The sequence below is a fragment of the Hetaerina americana genome, unplaced genomic scaffold (assembly GCF_022747635.1).
Source record: "Hetaerina americana unplaced genomic scaffold, ioHetAmer1.1.p SCAF_18, whole genome shotgun sequence".
NCBI lineage: Eukaryota > Metazoa > Arthropoda > Insecta > Odonata > Calopterygidae > Hetaerina > Hetaerina americana.
The window spans coordinates 3,481-27,617 of NW_027286741.1; the positions used below are offsets into that span (position 1 = coordinate 3,481).

General features: G+C 39.3%; 1 protein-coding gene across 2 annotated transcripts in view; it reads right to left on the reverse strand.

Annotated features, from left to right (window-relative positions):
- Positions 1-598: 598 nt before the first annotated feature.
- The window catches only part of LOC139687228 (uncharacterized), a 42,653-nt gene continuing 19,114 nt past the window's right edge, over positions 599-24,137 (reverse strand). For both annotated transcript variants that reach the window (XM_071584354.1, XM_071584353.1), the window contains 6 exons: positions 23,221-23,460; positions 18,360-18,461; positions 16,091-16,183; positions 7,629-7,708; positions 5,173-5,499; positions 599-4,064 (listed from right to left, as the gene is read on the reverse strand). In XM_071584354.1, the coding sequence (XP_071440455.1) occupies positions 3,783-4,064; positions 5,173-5,499; positions 7,629-7,708; positions 16,091-16,183; positions 18,360-18,461; positions 23,221-23,460 (1,124 nt within the window). In that variant the 3' untranslated portion in view covers positions 599-3,782. The remainder of the gene's footprint in view (positions 4,065-5,172; positions 5,500-7,628; positions 7,709-16,090; positions 16,184-18,359; positions 18,462-23,220; positions 23,461-24,137) is intronic.

Genomic DNA, 24,137 nt, shown 5'->3' on the forward strand with positions numbered 1-24,137 from the left:
AATTTAAACGTGAAGGTGGGCACGGATCTGGAAGATTTTTATAATGGTGCATCTGTCATTTAGGCCAAGCAAATTGCTTCCGATGGAGTAATGCCCAATCTAATTAGTCCTACAGCTTTATTTCAAACCATAATTATTAGACCTGACATTGCAAACTATTTCACATACTATTTAATTTATATGTATCTTTAAAAAAACTTTTACGAACTTTGTCGTGCCATTTCCTTGGATTTTGATGATTCTGGGATTAAATCACACAAAACCACTACTTACTCTTAGTAAATAAAATATCCTTAATCTTGATAACATACATCTAAACCCAATTAACACAAACTATTATGAAATGGGGCACTAGCTGGAAGGAAATTGACTGGTAACAACCTCCTGCAGCTCAGCTCAAACACAGGCACTGCAACTATAGACCGATGTCCAGCAGGGAACAAACCCATCAACCAATGGGAAAAGTACACTTTCAAACAATCAGGATCTTGCACCATAGTAAAATTTTACAGGACAAGCATCAGCCTGTCCTGACATCATTAATTAAGTACTAGTCTCATAATTATTAATAATACTTCAATAAAAATCCATGAATATTCAACAATTCTTTTCAAATCACAACAAAAATACATATTTACATTTTGTACAGCAGTGGTCAACTAACCTCTAATAATCATCCAATGTATATTTGACAGCAATTGATAACATCGTGAAAAAATTGTCAAGAAATGTCACAAAATACATGACATGCCATTGGTGAAAATGAGCGAGTAACGCACAGATGTGTGTGGATGCCTGAACGTGGGAAAAAAGTTAAGTTCCTGACGATGGCATGTACACCCCCCACCAATCATCAATTTCGTGATTCAATAATGGAAGAGCAACGCAAATCAGGTCAACTGGAAGCTTAGAAGCAAGGAGGGTTCACCCTCATGAACACCAGTTAGCAGAACCTACCCATGGCAGATGGAATCAACTTTGTTACCTCTACTACTTGTAAAGTACAAAGGTTTTACGCTTCAACTGGCATTGCATCAACTTCTGCGGTGACAAATTAGACCCATGGGTAAACTTCCCAAATATACAAAAATACATGGTTACTAAATGAATATCATGAAAATAAACTGTGAGAAAAACATCCACTTATACATGCTACAGCCTTCTGTGAAGTGCCTGAATGAGCAAAATGTATCCAAGTTTCTCAACCTGCAACACGTAGAATATACAATAAATTTTATGTAATTACCATGCCATTTTGACATCCAACACAATTCAAAGAGGCACCAAATATAGCGTAACAAGAATACTGTGAATGACTAAATCAAAAAATAAATCACAGCATTACTTGTTCAAGTTAGTTCAGGAGCATTCATCAAGCAAAATCTCCGAGTGTTCTTTTAAGTCACCTTCAGTGATGTACTCCGTTTCAGTGAAACCTCACAAGAGGACATAGCACTCCACTCGGGAATGAGTAAATTAGAATAATGACAAGCAATTCATTAAACAGATTAGAGTGGTCATCTCAAGGAGCAGCATTAGCACGAAACCATTAAACGGTAAATCAGAATGGACTTAACGAATCCTTTTGTCATCAAAATAAACGATTAGATTAGCAATTAGGAGAGCAATGAATTTTTGTAACATTTCAATAAAAGATCTACCACAAGACCAGGGTAAGACACTTCAGGAATAAATCAGGAATGTTGCATCCGTGAAACGCTAAAAAAAGGATTGCTATTAAAAAGAAATCCAGCCAAATAATTCAGTGTACACTGAATGCGTTCATGAAGTGCATGAAATCACTCGCTGGTTACGCAAAGGAAATGAAGTGTACCCACTGGTGAGCAATGGGAGATTAAAACAAGAATCTACGCACTTGGTGGATAATTTTATCCTTTTCTTTCCCAGTTGGAAAGAAAAACTCCGACAATGATACAAAACTAAATAAGACGAATTTCTGTCCTGAATACATAGAAATAACCAGGATACTCTGACAATCAAAAAATATCCTGGGAATTTTTGTGGCTATATACCGATTTTTAGAAACAGCACATTAGCCATCCAATATGAATCAAAACAAAACCTTTCATGACTGAACCAACTCAAGCAGTAGCACAAAATTTAGCAGTTTGATTAGAAACATGATTTTTCTCATCCATTTTACAACAACACACAATATTATTGAAGAAGGGGATGAAATTGTACACTGCTGCATCGCCCAGATATTCCCTCCCTTAGAAACACAATGAAAACACAATAGTATCCATGAATTACAGTTTGCTGATTCCACACTGAACCTCAACACATCACAAGTGCACATTTCTGAAGAACGCCACGGGACTCTGAAACAGGATCAGCTGATGAACTTCACCGAATCATACCCGAATACGTGTGTAAGGGAATCTATTCATGATTCCGGATGATGCAAACACCATTCCATTTTCATCATTTTCAAGACAATTTTAAAATGAATACCACCTGGGTCGCAGTAAACTTAAGAAAAACTTATCAAATTTGGCAAAAGCAGACATCTGTCATCACTTAAAAAACATAATATTGCTTCGATGAGCACGTCGTAAGAGAAAATTTGCAAATAAAAGGCTTGCAAATATTTTTGCTCTCATTAGCCAGAAACTGCGGAGGCTACACGATAACATGGAACGAAAAAATTTTTCCAAGCTAGAATTTTTTGTAGATGGTATTTAACAAATTAGTTTTTCTTTGCTGGAGGAAGGGAAAAACATTTTCCGTGACTCCAGTGCATATTTCAAGACAACATCAGAGCGGCATGTAGTGAGGCAAGCAGTAAAATTACTACGCAGCCATATACAGTAAAATTACTGTTGAAACTCACAACCATGGGTGAGCAGGCAGGTCGGGTCCACTTCAGCCTCTGGGACCAAGCTGTGCATACATATATAAAGGGGTGTTGAACTACCACCATAGCACAGTCGTCACGTAAAAAATCTCGGGGAGAAATGGCACGATCGAATCACAAAGATGGATGAGGGAAGTATGCAACTGTAGAGAGAATCAAAGGAGGTTGCGATCGGTGATAATTCAGCCACAAAAGTGCTTCCACTGAAATATTCACACGCAGAATTCCCATAAGTTCACTTGGGTAACACAATAACGTGATTGGAATTTTTCCAGGCAGACATTGGCATGCATAGTTTGCTGGGTTTAATGCCAAAATGGTGGGCACACAGGGCATGAAACCCACACATCTATGGAGGTTAATAAGCGTCATCTCAAGTCATTCCAGAAAAACAATTAACTGCGATCAGTTTTCCCTCTTCTGGCCTTGTTACAATTACTGAGAATGGATGCTGAGAAATAATATCAAAATCCCAGCGAAATCTTGACCAATCTGAATGACAAAAATACACATATTGCCAGAAATTAACATAAAATTGACCAATATTGAACAATAATTAATTGACCCACTATTCACTGTCAAAGCTCCATCTTTAAATTTTTTTTTCAAAAAATAACCACTCTTTTTTCAAAATTTCCATCCACCAATGAACTGCGTATTTTCTCCAACCACATGATATCACATTGACCAAGCAAATTAATTCATTTCTTTGATCAATGAATAGCACATCTTGCAACATAAGACATTGACAATTTTTTATGATGATGGCAGTGATTTAAAAAAAATAGCAATAAGCTTCCCGACAAACATTCATTCCGTCTACAGGAAAAATGGACAATTGAACCCCCAAAGAAGTTCCTCATGGGATTACTTCCAGGGTCACACCGCTGCCCCCCCCTCCCTTTTACTCAAGGTCCCTCAAGTTTATGGTCGACTCAGGGGGGAAGTCGTGGTTCCTCGGAGAATCCATGGAAGGGGGGCTAAGGAGCAAGACTTGGAAACCCGCGGCACTCAGAACACCAGGCACCAACACCTGATGGGGATCCAACTGACTGGTGTTCTGTCCTCCAACACCGCTGACGGAAACATCCAAGCCGTCAACATCTCCAACACTGATCACACCCTCTCTGTGAACTGTGCCGTCCATCGAACCGCTGACTCGAAAGAGAGTTTCCGGTAGGTCATCCTGAGGCCAAACATAAAAGACAATCAACAATCAATGGTTGTTGCAGGCACAACTTTGCAAAATCTCATCTTCAATTCAACCAAAAACTTTGCTGATTCCACAAAGACAATCCATTATGACACAACAGTACCATGGAATGGCACAACATGCAATGAAACTATTCGTACCGTAATAAATTATTTCTGTGTAATACATAAAGTTTTCAATTGATCTGAATGGTTTTTTAACATCAACATGCATGTCAAGGGACATGATAGCAAGGATGCAAACTTAACCAAAAAAAATTAAGCAATTCCAAACTGTCCTGCTGCAGTGTTTGCGAGAACAAGAATCTTAAACATTGACGAGACGCCAATGCTCAAAAAATGTGACCCAAAAACAAAGAGAATTAGGCACTTTTCTCTAATTCTCCAGATTTCAAAACGGAGAAATGTTCAAAAAATTTTATTCCAAGAAGATAGCAGTTGACACAGGTGGTTGGTTGACATGGGGAATCGAGATTGCGCAGTTGCTAACGTACTGATTTCCCAACCAGAGGGCCTAAACTCAAATCCTGGAGACAACAAATATTTTTCAGATGTATCTCGATCCCTACTTGAGGTGCTTTGTGGAGAGAACTTTGAGTGAGTGCAACGTCCGTCGGATGGGACGTTAAACTGCGGACCCCATGGTACCTTTTGTTAAGAATAATCTAATGCTGAAGCCAAGTTTCCTCCCACCCTTCATCCCTCTCCAGTCCATCCCTAATGGCGCAAATGACCTAAGCTGCCGGTCGCCTTCCCTAATAACTACAACTACTACTTGGTTGAAGTTAGGCATGTCCAGAGGAATTCAGATTTGAACCTGGGCCGACCAGTAGGCAGCCAAATAATATAACAGTATGCCAACCGAGTTACAAATGTACTGCATTACCACACAAAATTCTTGCCTTAATGAGACCTCAGGCTGGCCCCTCTAATCATTAGTCATAATTTGGTCCACCTCGACCCAATACAGCCCCGTGCTCTTTGACTTGACGTGGCCGGTCCTGATTGGGATTCGGACATTGGGAAGTCACTGTACACTTCAGGAAGCAATTTGTGCGGGGCACCCTTCAATCGGGACGTACCTGCAGCAGAAGGCAGGGGGATGACTCCTGAGGCAGCACTATGTCCTTGGAGGGCACACCGAGAATGCTTGAGGACCCAGCTCCCATAATGGAGTCCCTCGCAGATTCCAACTGGCAGTTGTTGTCCTCTTCTTCTCCGAGAGACCCAACCGCGCCCACCATGCAGCCTGGCTCTTCCCCCAGATGGTTCTGCTTCCTCCTCACCTCCCTCTCCCTCACCACATCGGTCAAAGTGTACCTGGTCCTCGCAGAGCCTTCCTGGTCCACAAAACCACCACCGGAGACGAGAGCTTCTCCCTTATCTCCAATGCCAAAGCTGGACAGGTCCTTCAGAAGGAAATGAGCGAAAGATGATAGTCTCCCGAGGGAGAGCATGGCCGAAAATGTCAGAGAGACACATTTTTTTAATAAAACATGACTCATTCTACCTTGATCAAAAATCTAAAAAGAGTACATTCGAATTTACATTGGAGTTTGCTAATAATTATCACAGGGTTGCCACTAGTTATATGGCTGCCCATTCACAAATTAATCCTAATTTTCTCCAACAATACGTCGTACTTTTCTTCACATTTTTCTTTCAAACGTTAATTATCCAATTACATATTTTTCCTTAAGACTATTACACAACCTCTTCACAGGTCAATGGTTTCCACAAAGTTAACTCAATCTCATAGTTTTGGTTTTAGCGGGAGACTTCGTGTGCTATGGCCCATGCCAAAAATAAACAGATCTCACCAATAAATGGAACATTGTTTCTGTCATAAATTCCCATATTGCATTCCCGATTCGCATAGCAAATCCACCTGCCTTTAAGTTTGGGAGAAATTGAAATTTAAAAATAAATTTCACATTATTTCAATGATCTTGATTTTACTTAAATGCCTTGGGTGTACATTAGTCTAACCATGAACCTTGTGTGAACACTACCATAAGGTCTACAATATTATACATACATTTTCACATCCAACTATACACTACTAAACTGTTACCTTTATCAACACTGATCCTATGTCAATAAAAATGTTGGAAAAAGTATATTTTACTATGACTTCATTGCAACTAGGGAGAGCGCAAACAAAAACAAATATCAAGATCGGGCAAAAAGTACACTAAAATACAATTCTTAAGTTTCAAAACCATTCATTTATTTTTCGACATAGTCACCAATTAAGGCTAGCACATTTCTCCCAACGTGCAACAAGTTTTTTTAATTCTGTCACTGAAAAACTCTTCCAATTTTTTTTCGAACCCACTTGACTTGACGGCTGCCTTCACCTCATCGTCCGAGGTGTAATGATTACCCTTTGAGGTGTCTCTTGAGCTATAGGAAAAAGATCGGGGGAATTAAGGAGGGTGTGGAATCGGTTGGGATTTCATGTTTCGCCGAGCCTCTCCAGTTGCGCCCGAGGTGTGTGGACGAGCGTTGTCATGTTGCAAGATTATTGGAGCCAGGCTGCCTTTAACATTTTGGGTATTCCATCATCGTTTGTGATATGCTTTCGAGTGATTTGCTGGTTATTTCATTTTGAATCAAATCTTTGACGAGTTTGCGATGTTTATCGTCTGTGGCAGTGATCGGATGTCCGCTGCGTGTTTCATCAACAATTATGGCAATTTCCAGGCTTGCAACCACGAAATTTTACTACCCATTGATTTACAGTAGACCTATCAACAGCATCGTCATCATAAACAGCCTTTTAACTACGATGAATCTCACGGATGAGGAGTCACTTTTTCACCAGTTAAAAAATCCAACACCACTTCTCGAAATACATTGGATGAATGAAACGACCTCAGACGTGAGCATGGGCGTTGAGGGGGAATGTTACCTCCACATGCCACCAGGAGTGCTTCTGTAGGTCATTTTGTCTGTGGTCTGCAAGCATGTGTGCAATAGTGTTCAGCCAACCCTTGTAAGTATGTTGATGTTCTTACCTTTTAAAATAGGACCCTTTTGCCTATTTTCTCCAAATTTTTGAATAATATTAGTAATTCTCAAACTATTGATTGGAAATAATTTATCCAGTCCATCCATACTCTCCTAACCTCAATGAAGAGGTCACAGAAAATCTCACAGTTTCTTGGAAACCAATTTTTACAACCCAATTAAATATGTGATGGTTCGCTTTCTCTACGGCCCTCCCTCTTTTACACCATCCTACCCTTGCTTGCTTTTCAGTATAAATGTACACTGGAATCATGATTAAAGCCTGTTACCTGACAATGGATGTAGTTACATTGAAACCGGTCCCATTAAATTTGAATTTGTGGAAAATTGTCAATTTTTAATTGATCTTGATATTTCACCACATCACGCCTGAAACCTCTTTTTATTCAAGATGCACAACCAACATGCTTTGCGAGGGTTTACCACATAAAAACAGTTTAGATAATAAAATTCTACAAACTGAAAGACTTGATCTAAGTAGATGGCACAACAAAAGTTCATTTACCTGGTTTTCAAGGACCTGAGGCAATTCACTACCGACTTCTCCGTTTGGTCGTGTTGACAGCAACTCATTCAAGGGAGTGACTGAAAATGGAGACGTGCAAAGCATTTTATCATCAACGGTCATACCCTAAGGAATTATTTTGATTTACGATTTCATTTAGCATAAATATAAATATTGGTATAAATAAAAATAATAATTATTATTATTAAGTAATCTACCAGTTAAGGTAGGTTTTGGATGGATACAACCAACAAATATATACTTTGTCTCTCCTAACAAAACAATAGCCAACTTCCCACTCTACAACAAGTCCCTCTTCATCTCTGAGTACTTCTTTCCTCCCTTCATCCCATCTAACATCCCTATCCGGTACCTTCCCTTTCCTTGTTTGCTCAGTCTTCAACATCCCACTGCTGGTCAAACCCCCTTTCATCCACTTTTCCTGCCTCCATTTTGAACGTTTGATGAAACAGGGGGCACTAGGGAGAAAAGGAAATGAAAGAGTCCAAACTAGAAAGCAATGAACTATAGAACAGCTGACTGAGGTAAGTTTACATTCTGGCGATCTTTTTTAAGACACAGATCATCTCTCAAAGGTATTGCTTTACATTTAGCTGACTTCCAAGTAATGAAGGGCGAACAATGCAAATGAAAAAGAACTTACGACAGAGTAAATAGATAACAAAAAACATCTGCGTAGGTGGTGGCATCCTTGGAGACAGCATTTATGTCGACAACGATATTGTGGGTCGATAATATTCATTTATAAAACCAGCCATGCTATTAATTAAGCTTTACTTTACTTGTCCTTTCATGCAGATGATTGCAAGAAAAGTCATTGGAAAAATTAGACAAAAAACCCAATTCTCCTGGTGGTGAAACTCCTTTTCGAGTGATGCAAGCATGCTCGACATACGAGCCGCTGCTGTTGCTAACCGTGCAGAGTCACACTCGACATCCGAGTGCAAAAGGTTAAGGTAATCTATTGGTTAGTTTAGGTTTTTGGATGGACACAACTACCAAATAAATATTTTGTGACTCCTAACAAAACACAATCCAGCAACCTAGTCTACATCAGGTCCCTCTTCATCTATGAGTACTTCCTTCATCCCGTCCAACATCCCTATCCTGTTCCTGCCCTTTCCACGTTTGCCTAACATTCTCCCCTCTATTACAGTTTTCAACATCCCACTACTGATCAATGCCCCCTTTCATCCACTTTTCCTCCCTCCATAGGATTTCTCCCATCAATCCCCTCTCTTCGCCCACCATACAAAGTACTTCCTCATTTGTTTTCTTCTCTGTCCATTTCACCTTCTCCATTTTTCTCCACGCCCACATTTCAAAAGCCTCCAATCTACATCTATCCTCCTGCTTCAATGACCACGTTTCCGCACCGTACATAGCTACGCTCCATATCAAAGTTTTTATGAGTCTTTTCTTAATATCCTTACTCAACATCCCTGTCAATGGATTTAGTGATTCCTAAGTGATTTTAGGAATTCCCTGCCAACTCTAATTCCTATCTCCAGTTCTTCCCATGCCTCTTTGCCTAGCGCAATTCTTCTCCTTACGTCCCTACTACTTTGACCATTATGGTCCAAAACACTGCCTATATACATAAACTGTTCTACCTGCTCTAGTTTTTTCCCTCCAATTTTAATGTTAAGCTGAGCCTTCCTCTTTCCGGCAAATCGCATAACCTTTGTTTTATTGATATTGATTCTCATCCAATACCTGTCGCACTGAATTTCCAATTCACTCAGCAATGCTTGCAACCCCTTGGCTGACTGACAAACCAAAGCTTGGTCATCAGCAAACCTGAGTGATTTTAGGAGTTCCCTGCCAAACCTATTGGCAGTATTAATTTCATTAAAAAAATTTGTTTCATGGAAAAAAACAAACTGGGAAAATTTTTCCCTTCTTCACGAGTGATTCCTATCTCCAGTTCTTCCCATGCCTCTTTACATAAGTAAATATAATAATATAAATATAATAGAGCCAAAATAGGTAGTACCGACCAAATGGCATAAAAATAACATTTGGTATTGAATGTTAAGCCCAGGAGTGCGAACCTTCACATATCAGATGAGAGTGTTATTTTTAACCATAATTTTTGAAAAAAGGTAGTTTTATAGGTCATCAAATACGGTATGTATTTCACCACAATAAATAGAGCAATTTCTTAAATGTACAGAGGTAGCATAACAATTTCCATTATAGATAGGAATTTCAAGGTTGATAGAAAAAATACTTTCACTTGAGGAGTAAATAAAATTGAGATTTGGGGGGAAAATATTTTGAGTGTATTTTAAAGTTTTATCAAAAATATATCGCCCAAGCCCATGAAAACTTAAGTAATAGACACAATGCCAATTTGTTTATATAATCAGGTGCAATAAAGATGGTCAAAACTCGAATTTGCATCATCGGAATTTCAATTTTCCCATTATTCATAACATTTTCATCATGCCTCATATGGATTTGCAAGAATTTCAGAATGTAAAAATCATTCGCCTTAACCGGAATTTGATACGGATCCCTATATGTTCGGTTGAATCCTTTAGTCAGTTAAGCTATCGAGGTATCCTCTTAAGACACTGAAATTTTGGGGGCTTTAAAGTAACAAGATGTTGTGACAAAATATCCTATGTACAATGTCACAGGCAAATTTCCGAGTTTCAAATCCAAGCCAAGGGAAATGACTTTTACGCACTAAAATTGTTGCATTGAAATGCATATTAGCGGATGACTCCGTTAAAAGTTACTGCCGGGGCATCTCCCGCAGTTTCTTGGAATATGTCCCATATGATTTCCTATTCATGCCGTACTCCTTATTTATATGATTTCATTTTCAGCATTCAAGCTATTCGCATCACTATGAGCTGGATATTAAAAAAAATTCACATTCTAAAACAGCTACACATGCACATCAGCATTTATGAAAAGTTTTTGACTTTGTTTCATATGTGTACTCCTGAAAAGTACGAGAGAGGGAGATTTTGAATATGGTGAAGCAGTTCAGAGCACCACTGGTAACAGAAATGTGAACTACTTGGACTTAACCTCAGTCAGCCAGGAAAACATTTGTGCAATGTAATGAATACATTGGATGACTAATGGTTAGCTGCATAATTTATGCATTGCAACAGGGATGCATAAAATAAGGAGACTACTCACATCGCACACAAGTTGAAATTATGAGGAATGGAAATGACTTCTGAACCAAACAAGAACAGAAGGGTGGAAAACACAAGAACTGGCCCATGGAAACTGGGATCATTTGCACTGCCTGCACGCAACAGATATAACAGAGTGCACTCCCGAATAATTGAATGCATTGAAACTTGCTTCATCACATCAAAAATACTCTGGATCAAAAAAAAATTATTTTCTTCGAAAAATGTTGGCACTAGTCATATTGAGAGGAGGCTCAGATGCTCTTGCATTAAGTGTGACTCAATTGCTTGTTAGGATTTATATTGTACCTGTTTGGCAATGGAAAGATGAGGAGAAAATAGAACATTTTCAATTGTGAAAATTCTCCTATTCCCGCTATTTGTATTTTCCTATATTTATCACTTCTTTTCCTGGAATCCCGAGAAGAGTGCAAACAACTGGTTTTACTGTATATGTAAAAGAGGCCAAATTCTGAACATTAAAAGCAAGACCTCAGGTTTCCCACCCACCATAAGTTTTCTATGCTGTTCTACGAGGATGGTCCCAGAAGTACTCGGCCAGATCTGGGGATGATAGTAGTATTTAAACATATCACTGTATTAGAAATTACGCAATCTACAAAGCATATGTTTGAAGTTTGAAGATGCCACATTGTTTAGTATTTGTTTGTCAGCCATCAATAGTGAAGGTTTTCAGTGAATTTGTGAAAATGGAGAAAATTGGTCATCGTTATATGATATAATACTTTCATTTGAAAAACCTCAGCCCAACCCATATAAAAGCTGAACTGGATTCTACTCTGGGTGAGTTTGCTCCTTCGTTTACAACAGGAAAATATTGGGTAGCAGAGTTTAAACGAGGCCTTACGAGCTGTCAAGACGAGCATTGCATTGGTCGACCAAATGAGGTGACGACTCCAGAAACGGGGAAGAAAATCCACAAAGAGATACTGGATGATCGTCCACTGAAAGTGCGCGAGCTAGCGCACTTTCATAGTAAACATTTCATAAATTGCGGCATATTGCATATTAACTGAAAATTTGGACTTCAGAAAGCTCCGTATAATATGGGTGCCGCGTTTGCTCACACTCGAGCAAAACCAGTGTTACGAAGATGTTTCAATTGAGTGTTTAGCAAAGTTTCATAGCAACAATTCAGAATTTTAGCGCCATTTCACAGCTATGGATGAAATATGGGTACATTACTTCACACCCGCGAAAAAAGATCAATCTAAACAATGTGTTCGGGAGGGTTTCCAAAGAAGGCGAAGACCGTTTCATCTGCAGGCAAGGTCATGGCGCCGGTTTTTTGGGATGCGCGTGGGATGAATTTCATTATTTATCTTGAAAAAGGAAAAAATATCAATGACAAGTATCATGCAAACTTATTGCAACGTTTGAGGGAAGACATCAAGCTGAGAAGAAAGTGTTGTTTCATCAAGACAATGCACCAGCTCACAAATCCGTTATTGCAATCGCCAAAATTCATGATTTAAAGCTTAAAATGCTACCTCATGCACCCTATTCGCCATGTTTAGCCACCTCGAATTATTATTTTCTCTTCGCAAACTTGAAAAAACGGCTCGGTGGTCAAAGATTTTCCAACTGTAAAGAAGTGATGTCGGCAGTTAATGGCTATTTTGAGGAGCAAGATATTTCTTATTATGAATAGGGTCTCGAACTTATTGAACATTGCTGGGAACAGTGTATGGAGTTGAAAGGAGATTACGTTGAAAAATAAATACATTTTTTTTTCAAAATATTTGTGTTTTCTTTGTTGGGTCGGGTACTTCGGGGATTACCCTCGTATCTAGCAGAATTTCCAGTTCAACAGATTCAGGCTTGAGGTCGTGGAAGTTCATCATAATGAAATAAGGACAATTTGCACTTTTCCACAGTTTATTTAATGTACGACGCGTTTCAACTCACATAGTCATCATCAGGTACGCGTCGTACGTTAAATAAACTGTGGAAAAGTGCAAATTGTCCTTATTTCATTAGAATTTCCAGTGTTTGCTTGATTAAAATTTGTTTTTATTTCTTTCAACCTTTTTTAAAGCAATATTAACTGACATTAAAATAAAAAGGATATATAAATAAGGTCAGCCATTATTTTAACTACCGTATCTCCATTTGATACACTTTTGTGGCATCAAATGTGCTTGAAAAACAGCCTGAATCTTGTGGGTATTAAAAGGGTATCATATGAAAAGCCATTCGCCAGAAAAATAAGTATCTTTTGCCGACATTAGGCATAGAATATGGTTGCCTTTATTATAAGTTTGGATATTCCTTTGAAGGACTTCCTAAAAAAAATTCACAAATAAATCCCCTCAGATGTCACCCCTCTGCCTGTACATCACCTATCTCCTCATAAACTCAGAGTAAAGTAAAGATTAAGTAAAACAAACTTTGTGTTCACTCGCTCTTAAATTTCTAAAGCTTGAGGAACACATGTGAAGAACTGGAGAATAATTTGCAAGAAGAATGGTATTACTGTAACAACAAAAATTATTTTAATTGAACTGAGAAAATTAGCAACATGCACATATACTACCTTGATCAAAAAGTTCCCGGAATAACCACCGTGTGGCGCTCCCATCGTTCCGATTTGAGTTCTGTTTTTTTTGTTAAATTGGTACATCTGTTGTTGATATTCCCTTTAAATCTTAGTGTCATAACTTGACATTTGCAAAAGTTACGGTCGGTTTTCGGTATGTCCATCAGTGCTTCCTGCGATTTTTCCATTACTTCCTCTCGGCTGCTAAAACGCGTTCCCCGTAATGGTTTTTTAACTCGATTGAACAGAAAGAAGTCACAGGGAGCCAAATCAGGTGAATTCGGTGGCTGTTGGATGGTATTTGTTGCATTTTTCGTCAAAAAATTACGAATAATGATAGCACTGTGCGACGGTGCGTTATCATGGTGCAAAATCCACGAGTTTTCTGCCCACATTTCTGGTCTCTTTCGGCGAATTGCTTCACGCAAACGTCTCATAACGCCCAAATAATACTCTTTGTTTACTGTCTGGCCTTCTGGCAAAAATTCATGATGCACTACACCGTTGTAATCCATGAAAACCGTCAGCATTGCCTTCTTTTTTGACTGAAAACGACGTGTTTTTTTAGGTCTCGGCTCATTTGGTGAACGCCATTCACTTGCCTGATGTCTGGATTGCGTGTCGTACTCATAAACCCACGTCTCGTCTCCAGTAATGACCCTTTTGATGAATGTGGGATCGGATTCAGCCTCGCAAATCATGTCTTTTGCGACGTCAACACGGTCTCTTTTTTGCATGAAATTGAGGTCTTTTTGCTGCTACACGACGGAAACCCAAATCATTAACCACAATGTCTTGGGCGGATCCATAGGCAATGTTCAAGTCCTCCGCTATTTCTCTGATGGTTAATTTGCGGTTATTGACCAACATTTCTTTTACTTTATCAATTTTTTCACCGACTTTCGATGTCGATGGTCTGCCACTGCGTTCATCATCTTCGATTGACTCACGACCACTTCTGAACCGCTCGTGCCACTGGTAAACGACCGTTTTTTTTAGAGAATCGTTGCCGAAACACTTTTCCAACATTTCCAATGTCCGTGCGCCACTAAATCCGTTTTTTACGCAAAATTTAATACAAGTTCGTTGTTGCAAATTTAAATCCATTTCTGAAATTGTAAAAAATCGCCAACACACACAGAGATAGATGTACTCTTGGCTACGTAACTTTTGCAAATGTCAAACTATGACACTAAGATTTAAAGGGAATATCAACAACAGATGTACCAATTTAACAAAAAAAACAGAACTCAAATCGGAACGATGGGAGCGCCACACGGTGGTTATTCCGGGAACTTTTTGATCAAGGTAGTATCAACAATTTTTCAGGGACGTCATGGGGGAGAGACTCATGAATGGTGTGTACATATGTACCAGATGTACATGGTGCGGCCCTAAGTCCAGACAAACACGTGCTTCCTTGAATGAGATATCCTCGCCGGGTTAGCAAAACCCTCCCCAGACTTATCTGCAGCATTATACTTAGCCACAATTTCATAAAATACAGTTGATCTGGAGTACCAGAAGAATCGAACTATTTCGAAATATAACGTCCAGCGCAAACACTCTTGATAATAGCAGCTCTTCGATTGTACTCCATACTTGTACGTAACATCTCGGCCATTTTTGATGTTATGACTGTTTACTAGATGCCTATAGCTTTCTAGAATGCAAATTTTGACCTACAGTGGAACTACGATGTGGCGGGAAATTCAAATTGAAATTGGTCCAGATATTAGCACCGCACCCAGTACAATGGTAAAAACATTGCCAATTTAATATGGTTATAAGGCACCAGCTCATGACGTCACACTGATAGGAAGAATGAAACAGTCATTGATTTCAAGGGTTTGTGATTGGTTTGAAAAGTCCTGGCGGAAAGTTAAAAGCAAGACCATCAGGCAATGTGTCTTTTTTAATATGCACTAGATGGAAGTGAAGAAGACATTGTGTATGAGGAAAGTGAAAACAAACTTTGGAAATGATTTAGCAGCACTGATGACAAATTCCTGGGATTCTATTCGGAAGAAACGTTGATTTACATGTTAATTTTTCAATGAAAAAATTCAATTATCTTTGAATTATGTGTTAACGTCAAATCAAATTCGATCCTATTCTGCCTGATTCAAATATTTTTCCAAAATTATGACATGAAAAATCACAGTAATTCTTATGGTGTGTGGAAATACTATAATAAAAAGAAACTTTGGAAACCTGACAACTTCCCCTAGGAAAAACATTTTGCACAGTTTAGGTTACCTATGCTGGCAGATTACCAACTAACATTATATTAGTTGGTAATCATTATCTCTCGATTATCATTTTTAACTTTAATTCCCATTAACAATTCTGATATTTCAGCAAAAACTAATTTTAGTGTACCATTACACATAATATAGACAAAAACTTTAAGAGCTCGTACTGAAAGCTGGGGAAAACATGATAAAAATGTAGAAAGAAATTTCTGTGGGTCAGTGAGACCCTCCTGGGGGAATGAAGTGCGCAGTCATGAGATGAGACAGTAGAACAACTGTGAGGCCATTTGTTACTGGCAAGAGGCCTCACAGTGATTCACAGAGATCACCTAGAATACCCGTACAAAATATTCAGATTGTTCCTTTGAAAACAGAACCACTCTCATTGAGCACCACCATAGCAGCATTCCTAATTAATGCGAGTGAACAATTATACCGAGATGAAATCACAACGAGGCGATCCATTACCTGTAGAATGCACAAAACTAGATTCAGTAATCACAGCAACTTCTTCTTCTAGTCCACTGGGCAACCCCATTACAATGTAGGAATTTCTTAAATCTGGAATGAAAAACACAAAATATCAACATTTGCATGCACTGAGCGTCCTCTCATGACGTGACAGGGAAACAACCTTGGGAGACTGTTAAACATATTTGCAGGGCTGATATTCAGAGGAATATAATTTAAAAATTAAAAAAAAGCAAGGAAGCACACCTCATTTCACTTTTGGAGAAAAACAACTTCAAACAAAGAAGAAAGTCCTGGAATCAGAAATTAATGCATCGATGTTCACTCTAGCTCCAAAGCCCGTCGTCAAATAGCTGACTTAAAAAGAATATGCAGTCATAGGCCAGCCATAAATGTAATTTGGTACGTAATTTATGAACACAAAATAATAACTGGCAAACAAATACTGAAGTGAGAATTCCTTGATTCAGGAACTATGAAGAGCAAGTCAAACCTCACGGCATAAACACCAAGAGTTGGGATATTGCCAATAAATTGAGTTGAAACTCTGAGGGAAAACAACTACCAATCCTGCTATCCTAATTGCAATTCAAAGTGTCAAAACAAGACCAATTTCATGACATTCACAGTGGTAAATAAAAACATTTTTTTTGGCTTAGTCTATCCATTAAAATTGAATAAAATAATTTCTAAGACTTCTTGTGAAGGTTTCCATGGAGTGTAGATATTGAAGATCTAAGTCTTCTGGGATTTACTTTCCATGTTGGTCCATATTTCGGGGAGAAAAGTTTCACTGGCGTTGCCATCACCGACTACTGACCTGAAGATGCCAACTGTAACGCCAGCAAAACTGTCGCCCCAGAAATATGGACCAACACGGAATATAAATCCCGGTAGAGTTAGATCTTCGCTTTCTCGACTGATTCATACATTGAGCTCACCAACTTGAAGTCCCAACAGATCCCTCAAAAAAGACAATAAACTTTGAGATGTTAGTTTTACCTACAGTTAAATTCCAGCTTCTGCTCAATGGAATCTGTTCACTAAGAAAATATTACCCAAATATACTGAAGTAATTGGAAACTAAACCCTCCAGGTGAAACGGTACCACATTTTTCAAATCTAAAACTCAGCTAACAAGATCTGTAAACATTAGATAGTAAACACAATTTTAAAAACTAATTCTTGGGCATTGTTCAAGTCATGGGCACTGTAAGAGATTTCTTGTCATCATCATCATTTTAAAATAACCTGGTGACTTAAGAGGCCGAACCAAATTAACTGCCGAGAGTGGAAAAGCTAGCATTGGGGTTTTGCATGGACCAATTAGGAAGCATTTTAGGCAAGGTCCAAACTCTCAAAAATTCAGTTGTTCCCAGGCATCTATCATTTTCACTTGGCGTGTTATGTTGCCAAAACCCCGTTGTCTCAATTTAGTAACGTGTTTTCTTATGTTTCATCCTTCTTTTTCCTGTCTCACGTTCTTCCCCATGTTCTCATCTGAATTCTTCCCTTCTCCTGTTCTTCCCATTCCTCTCATCACCTTTCTTTAACCTTTCTTCTCTCCCCCATTACCTTCATCATCTCCATTCACTTCGTCCTCTCCTCATTAGGTTATTTCTTGGACAGTTCTTATCAAGGATCTTCGAAGAAATTCATTGAGAAAAATTGACGAGAGAGCGCACCTTTGTGTGCCCTTCCATGACAAATCAACCATGTTATTGAAAAGTAAGATCATCATATTTCCTTATGATCGCATTTTCAGAGGAGCTTAACACTCAAGTTTTCAAACGTCCACAGGGAAATCGATGAAATTTCTCCAGCCAACTCTATAGCACAGAAGACTAATGTCAATTCCCAAGGTCAGCACCTTACGTGCGAGTAATGGCAACTAACACCCTCATCATTGTTTTGCCAAAGTGGCATCAGCCTGTCAATTGTAGTCAATTCTTCGTGTTATCCACAGCTATGCTCGCTCATGGAATTTCCACGGAATGATAACAAAGTATATTATCAAGAAGTGGACTCTGTTATTGTTTTCAATCAAAATACAATGCACAGGACCGCGTTGAGTTTAAACTGTGGGTCATGGCAGCACTCCCCTGCCTCTCGTTGGCGGGGTGACCCGATTGGTTCAAGTATGCACCAACTAGGCCAGTCACACAGATGTTTTAAAATGATAACAAAAGTTTCAGGGCAAGCAATCTAGGATCGATTCAAAAACTGCATTAAAATTTGAGGATTCAAGAGAAGTGGAGAGACACACCGTGGGAGGAGGAGGATCCATTCCCTTCGACCACTTCGGATGACATTCCCAATTCGTCCACTGAGTTGGTCATCAGCATCATTGGGTGTCCATCTCCCAAAACTGAAAGGGAAAATGAATAAATCATGTGAATTCAAATGCGACACTTCCATAAGTAAACATAAAACCAGGTCTCTAGATCATACAAAAATACACTCCACATCAAAGTTTTAACAAGCCTTTTCTCAACATCCTTACTTAATGTCTCAAGTCATCAATTCCCTCCTCCATGGGAAAGCTTCTCGCAAGCCCAATGTAACTCTTCTCTTTACGTCCCTACCACACACTTTGACCATTTTGGGCCAAAATACTCCCGAGATATGTAAACTGTTCCACCAGTTCCAGTTTATGAACTCCAATTTAACCGTTTAACTTAGCTTTTCTCATTCTTAAGAAACCACCAAACTTTTTTCCATCTACACCGATTCTCATCCCACCTCTACTGCACCCAATTCACACAGCAGTGCTTGCAACCCCTTTGCTGACTGACCAACTAGATCCTGGTCATCAGCAAACTTAATTGATTTTATCGATTGTCCACCAACTTTCAGTCCCATCTCCATTTCTCCCCATTATGCCTCTTTAATCATTTCCTCCATGTATACATGCTGGAAAGTATGTCAATAATGGACAACCCCTTCTCCTTCTTTCGGTCTCCTTCCAACACTGCCTCCTCTGTCCATCTACCACTTGCACCTGAATCGTCTGAGACATGTTCCTACCAATCTGCCATGGCATTATGTGTGCCTCTCCCCTTCCTCAAACCAAAGTGATCAACTCATAAGAAGTCATTTACCCTGATCTTCATCCTCTTATACATGATCGCACTTACGCTGTTTGCGAAAACAAGCCTATTGTTCTATAGCCATTATATATGGTCGACCACCTTTCCCTGTTTATGATGGAAACTAACACTGATGGGAAAAAATCTCTCAGCCAAAGTCCTCCTTAATAAATAACCTTTTCCTGGTACGATATTGATGCACATTGAGACTCCAGTTTCAAAGGAATCAAGGTTTCTTTAATACAATAAAAAGGACATTCATAAATGTAAGGGCTAACCAGAGTTTTGATGCTATGTTGATTGGTTTTGACTGTTCCCCACACAAGGAATTTAAAATACAAGGTGTTTCCGGAAAGTATTGAATGCAGATATTGTTACAAAAGTTTGATATTCTTTGAAGTAATTCCCTTGGGCATACACACACTTTTTCCAGCAACTCTGTCATGAGCAGTGCGCTTCCTGGAAGACTTCAATGGGGACCTCGGCAAGGGCCCTCATCACCGCAGGTTGGATGGCTTCAATCAACCCAAAATGGATTCCTTTCAAGTCAAGAACCATCCTGAAAAGAGACGGTCTTGATCCTCAGGAAGAGAAAGAAGTCAGCCAGAGCCATGCGCGGACTGGAGGGGGGTTGGGATAGCATTGACAAGTTGTGCTTTGCCTGGTAATCATGGATGCGCATGGCGGTGTGGCATTGTCATGGTGGAGCTTCTGGGCACTGGTGATCTCCTTTCTAACTCGGACGATACATTTTCAGTCAGTCTTCCCAGCTTCCTCATGTCCAATTTATCGGTCATCAGTTCGCTTACAATTGTCTTGGGAATTTTGAGTTTTTTCAATCATTCAGGCACTCAACTGACAGTCGGAATTTAACCGATCTCACACACGGGCCAAATTGTCACTGGTCGTGCTGTTTGACGATCATCCAGGGCGGGATCTGTTGGTCACCTCTTGCCGGCCATCCTTAAATGCTATGATAAAGCACTTTTGCCATAAACTTGTACAATCAATTTATTGGTCTCCACAAGAGATTTGTTCAGTTTCGAACAAAACTTTTATTGTGTAACTTTCCTTGAGTGACGATTCCATCGAATTTTGGGACACAGGCATTAAACAGGGGTACACAGAGACAGCAATCCTGACATCCCAAATGCGCCAAGCAGACTGGCGAAGGCATCGCTTCGAAGCTGAGAGAGCCCTCCCCACCTGACCTAATCAATTTGAATGCTCTGTTTTAAGTACCAGGACAAAAAAAATTGCATTACTTTCCGGACACACTTTGTAATCCCTACAACTTTCTTTCATTGAATGAACAAGTCTTTAATTCCCAAGGTATGACCCTGGAGTTCAGAAACACAACTAAGATGTCAGTGGAAAAATGCAAAATAAATACCCTTCAAATAGTCTCTTGGAATTGCTAGCATATCACAAAAATTGTCTTGGACAGTTTTATAAGGTTAGCAGATAGAAGGTCTGTTCAAAAAGTACCCCAACTTTTGTATTTTTCAAAAATTATTCATTTATTCATGAATATCTATTTTGTCCCCTTCAAAGTAATCCCCATTTTATATTATATACTTGCGCCAATGTTTTTTGCGATCCTCGAAGCAATTCTAAAATTTTTTTGTGATCTTGCCCAGCTCCTCCTTTGATGCAGTTTTTATCTCGTCAATCGTAGGGTGGCATCGTCCTTTCATGGGCCTCTTTAGTTTCAGGAACAAGAAAAAGTGACTGGGGACCAGATCTGGGGAATACGGTGGCTGCAGCATCATAAGTGTGTCCTTTTTTGGCCTAAAACTCACACACAAATAACGATGTGTGAGCAGGGGCATTGTCATGGTGCAAAAGCCAATTTTTGTTCTTCTACAAATCCAGGCATTTGTGGCGGATTGCTTTGTGCAAATTGCACATCACTTGCAGATGATATTCCTTAATAACCGTTATACTCTGTGGCAAGAACTCATGATGAACCACGCCCCTTCAATAGAAGAAAACTGTAAGCAAAACTTTCACATTTGACCGAACTTGGTGCACTTTCTTCAGTCTTGGCTCATGCGACAGCTTCCGTTGGGATGATTGAGCTTTAGTTTCCACGTCATAACAATAAGCCCATGATTCGTCACCAGTTATGACCTTCTGAAGCAAATTTTGGTCATCGCGGATGGTCATTAGCAATGTTAATGCGTGGCTGTTTTTGGTCGCAATTGAGCAATTTTGGTACGAATTTTACGGTGACCCGTGTCATGCCAAATCATTGGCAAAAATCAAATGGCACGAGCTAATCGATATGTTTGTGTCCTCAGCCACTTCTCTCAGCAACGTTGATTCGATCCGATGGCCAATACCATTTTCTTCACTTCATCAATTTTTTTGTCTGTTGTCGACTTGCTCGGACGTCCGGTACGCTCTTCGTCCTTCACATCTTCTCGGCCAACTGAGAACATTTAGTACCACCGATAAATGTAGCTTCAGTCCAAGGTAGCTTCTCCATATGCCACTGTCAACATTCGGAATGCATCCGCACATTTGATTTCGTTTTTTGCACAAAATTTGATACAGATTCTTTGATCCATTTTTTGGAACAGGCAAAAATCGAAGAAAAGCCAAAACGCGTCGAAGCAAAACAGCTGTCCACAATTAACAGAATATTCAAAATGGCCGAACTTTTCGGCATAAATTGAGAGACATAAGTACCAACATAACGCTACAAAAAAAATTGAAAATCATTGGTATGTAACTTGCGGAAATTCAAAATTCACGATACTTTTTAACAGACCTCGTGTGTGCAAGTGTCATTGTAGTTAGCTGTCAAGAAGCTTCATGCTGAAAGAATGGAAAGTTTATGGTTTTATTCGCCAAATTTCTACATCATGCTTATGGCCTCAATTATTTCTCACTTTAAGTTAACTTTACAATCTTCACTTTAGAACAATGTATCAAGAGGAAATGAGATTGTTTCGGAGCTTACACTTGAGGGAAAGAGATAAAACCTATTGTTCCCATTCCATAGTAATACGTTTTAATAATTCGGCAACAATTTTTAAGGAATTTATGCTTCGGAAGAGATCAGTAAGAGATCCAGTTGAAATCATAAATGTGATGAGCACCAACTCACCTTAAATTTAATTATTTCAATTGCTATCTCTCAACTGAGTATCCTGCTTTGGCATGTTTCCATTTCTATTACACACACTCATTGTTTGATGTGCTCCGCAAAAACCAAAAAAATATAGCAGTCCCGGGTACTGCCAACAGGAGTGAAAACTTGATCCGAGTATATGACCCAGCTACTTTTGGGTTGAATTGATATATAGATTGAAACTCAATTCTCTCGACTATTCCATCAGCCCTGTCACAGTTGCCCTTTTCAAACGATTTCTCAACATCATGGAAAATTATATATATATTCAGACACACACACATACGTGCAGCTGCAATCGCATGGGCAGCAGCGTACACGCGCATAACCTGGCGTAAGCATAAGTGAGGGGGTCATCGCCAGAGTTGCACTGGGATGCGGGGCAGTATGGACACGGCTTTGAAACCCCCATCTTTTATGTCATGTTATATGCGCAAAATATACAAAACAATAATAATAACAGGCGGGGAAACCTGATGATTTCTAGTATTTGTTGATATAGTTGACACGAGTGTTGCCACCGTCGGCGTCTTTAAGAAGGATGAGCTGCATCTCTTTTATTGTAAGAGTTAGCGCTTTTCTGATCACAAATTTGAAGGGAAAGTGGGGGGGACAAACAACCCCTACCTTACAAGTTAACACCATCGAAGGCGGAATAGGTGGGGGTTTGAAAACAATAACATTGCAAGGGAACCCATGTGAATGTCAATTAGATGCACAACAATAATAACCAGCTGCGCTATGGGACATCACACTGCCGAGTCTTGCATCGCGCAGATCTCAACAAATCACCCCCCATCTAGAAAAGCCGGACCTCGCATGAGAAGTTTTCACTTAGAAAAACCAAGACTCAATGAATTTTAATTCCTCCTTGAGTGGTGCCGACCAAGGGGACTCACCAAGAACGTGTGCCTTCAGCAGGTGCTGCCGTAGGCTGGACTTGTTCACATACTTTCGGTTGCATCCCTCAACCGGGCACTGCCACAGTGACTGCTTCTCTTTCTCCACGGCGACAGACGGAACCTGACTGCTGGCCACGTCAGCGTTGCTGCTGGGTGCGTTTGAGCTGTTCAGGCCGCCTTTATGCTTCTTCAGGTGAACATATAAGCTGCTCTTGGCTGTGAACTTCACCTTACAATCTGGGGAGAAGGGCATCAAGCGAGCATTGGATTACTTCACACTTAATGGGCAACAAGGTAGGCATCAATTTTGTACTCATTCTCTGCTAGGTTTATAAAATGACTCAAACTGATCTCCCAGATGCAGATTCACCAATGGATTCATACAAAAGAGGTGTGAGAGACTTGCATGTGTGACAATATGTCGCGCATGAAAGTAGTGGGTTATTTATTTATTTACTTACAGGAATAACCCTTCCACACAAAAAAGGCAAAAACATATTGTTTCCACAATTATGAAAAAAAACATACACAAACAAGTACAAATTACATAAAGTTATACCATCATTACTGAGAATTAAAATATAATTTAAAATTAAAGAAGAATTTTGATTTGCAATGCATGAAAGACATTTCCTGATGATATACAGGTATGCAAACACACCTAGTTAGGTTAATTAATGTAGACAAAATATCAATAGTAAGTAATATTCCAAATTTAAAAATGGAAACAGAATGTCAGAAATATAGTATTTGTTGCAGGCCAGAATGATGGTACAAAATGATATATGTTAATAGCAGTTATTAATACTTTGTGGTATCGACATAGAAAATTTTCCCGATGGGCAATAGGAACAACTTATTGGCATGTACAGATATCCACGCAGCAATAATTAGTATTCTATAATTCTTTGGAT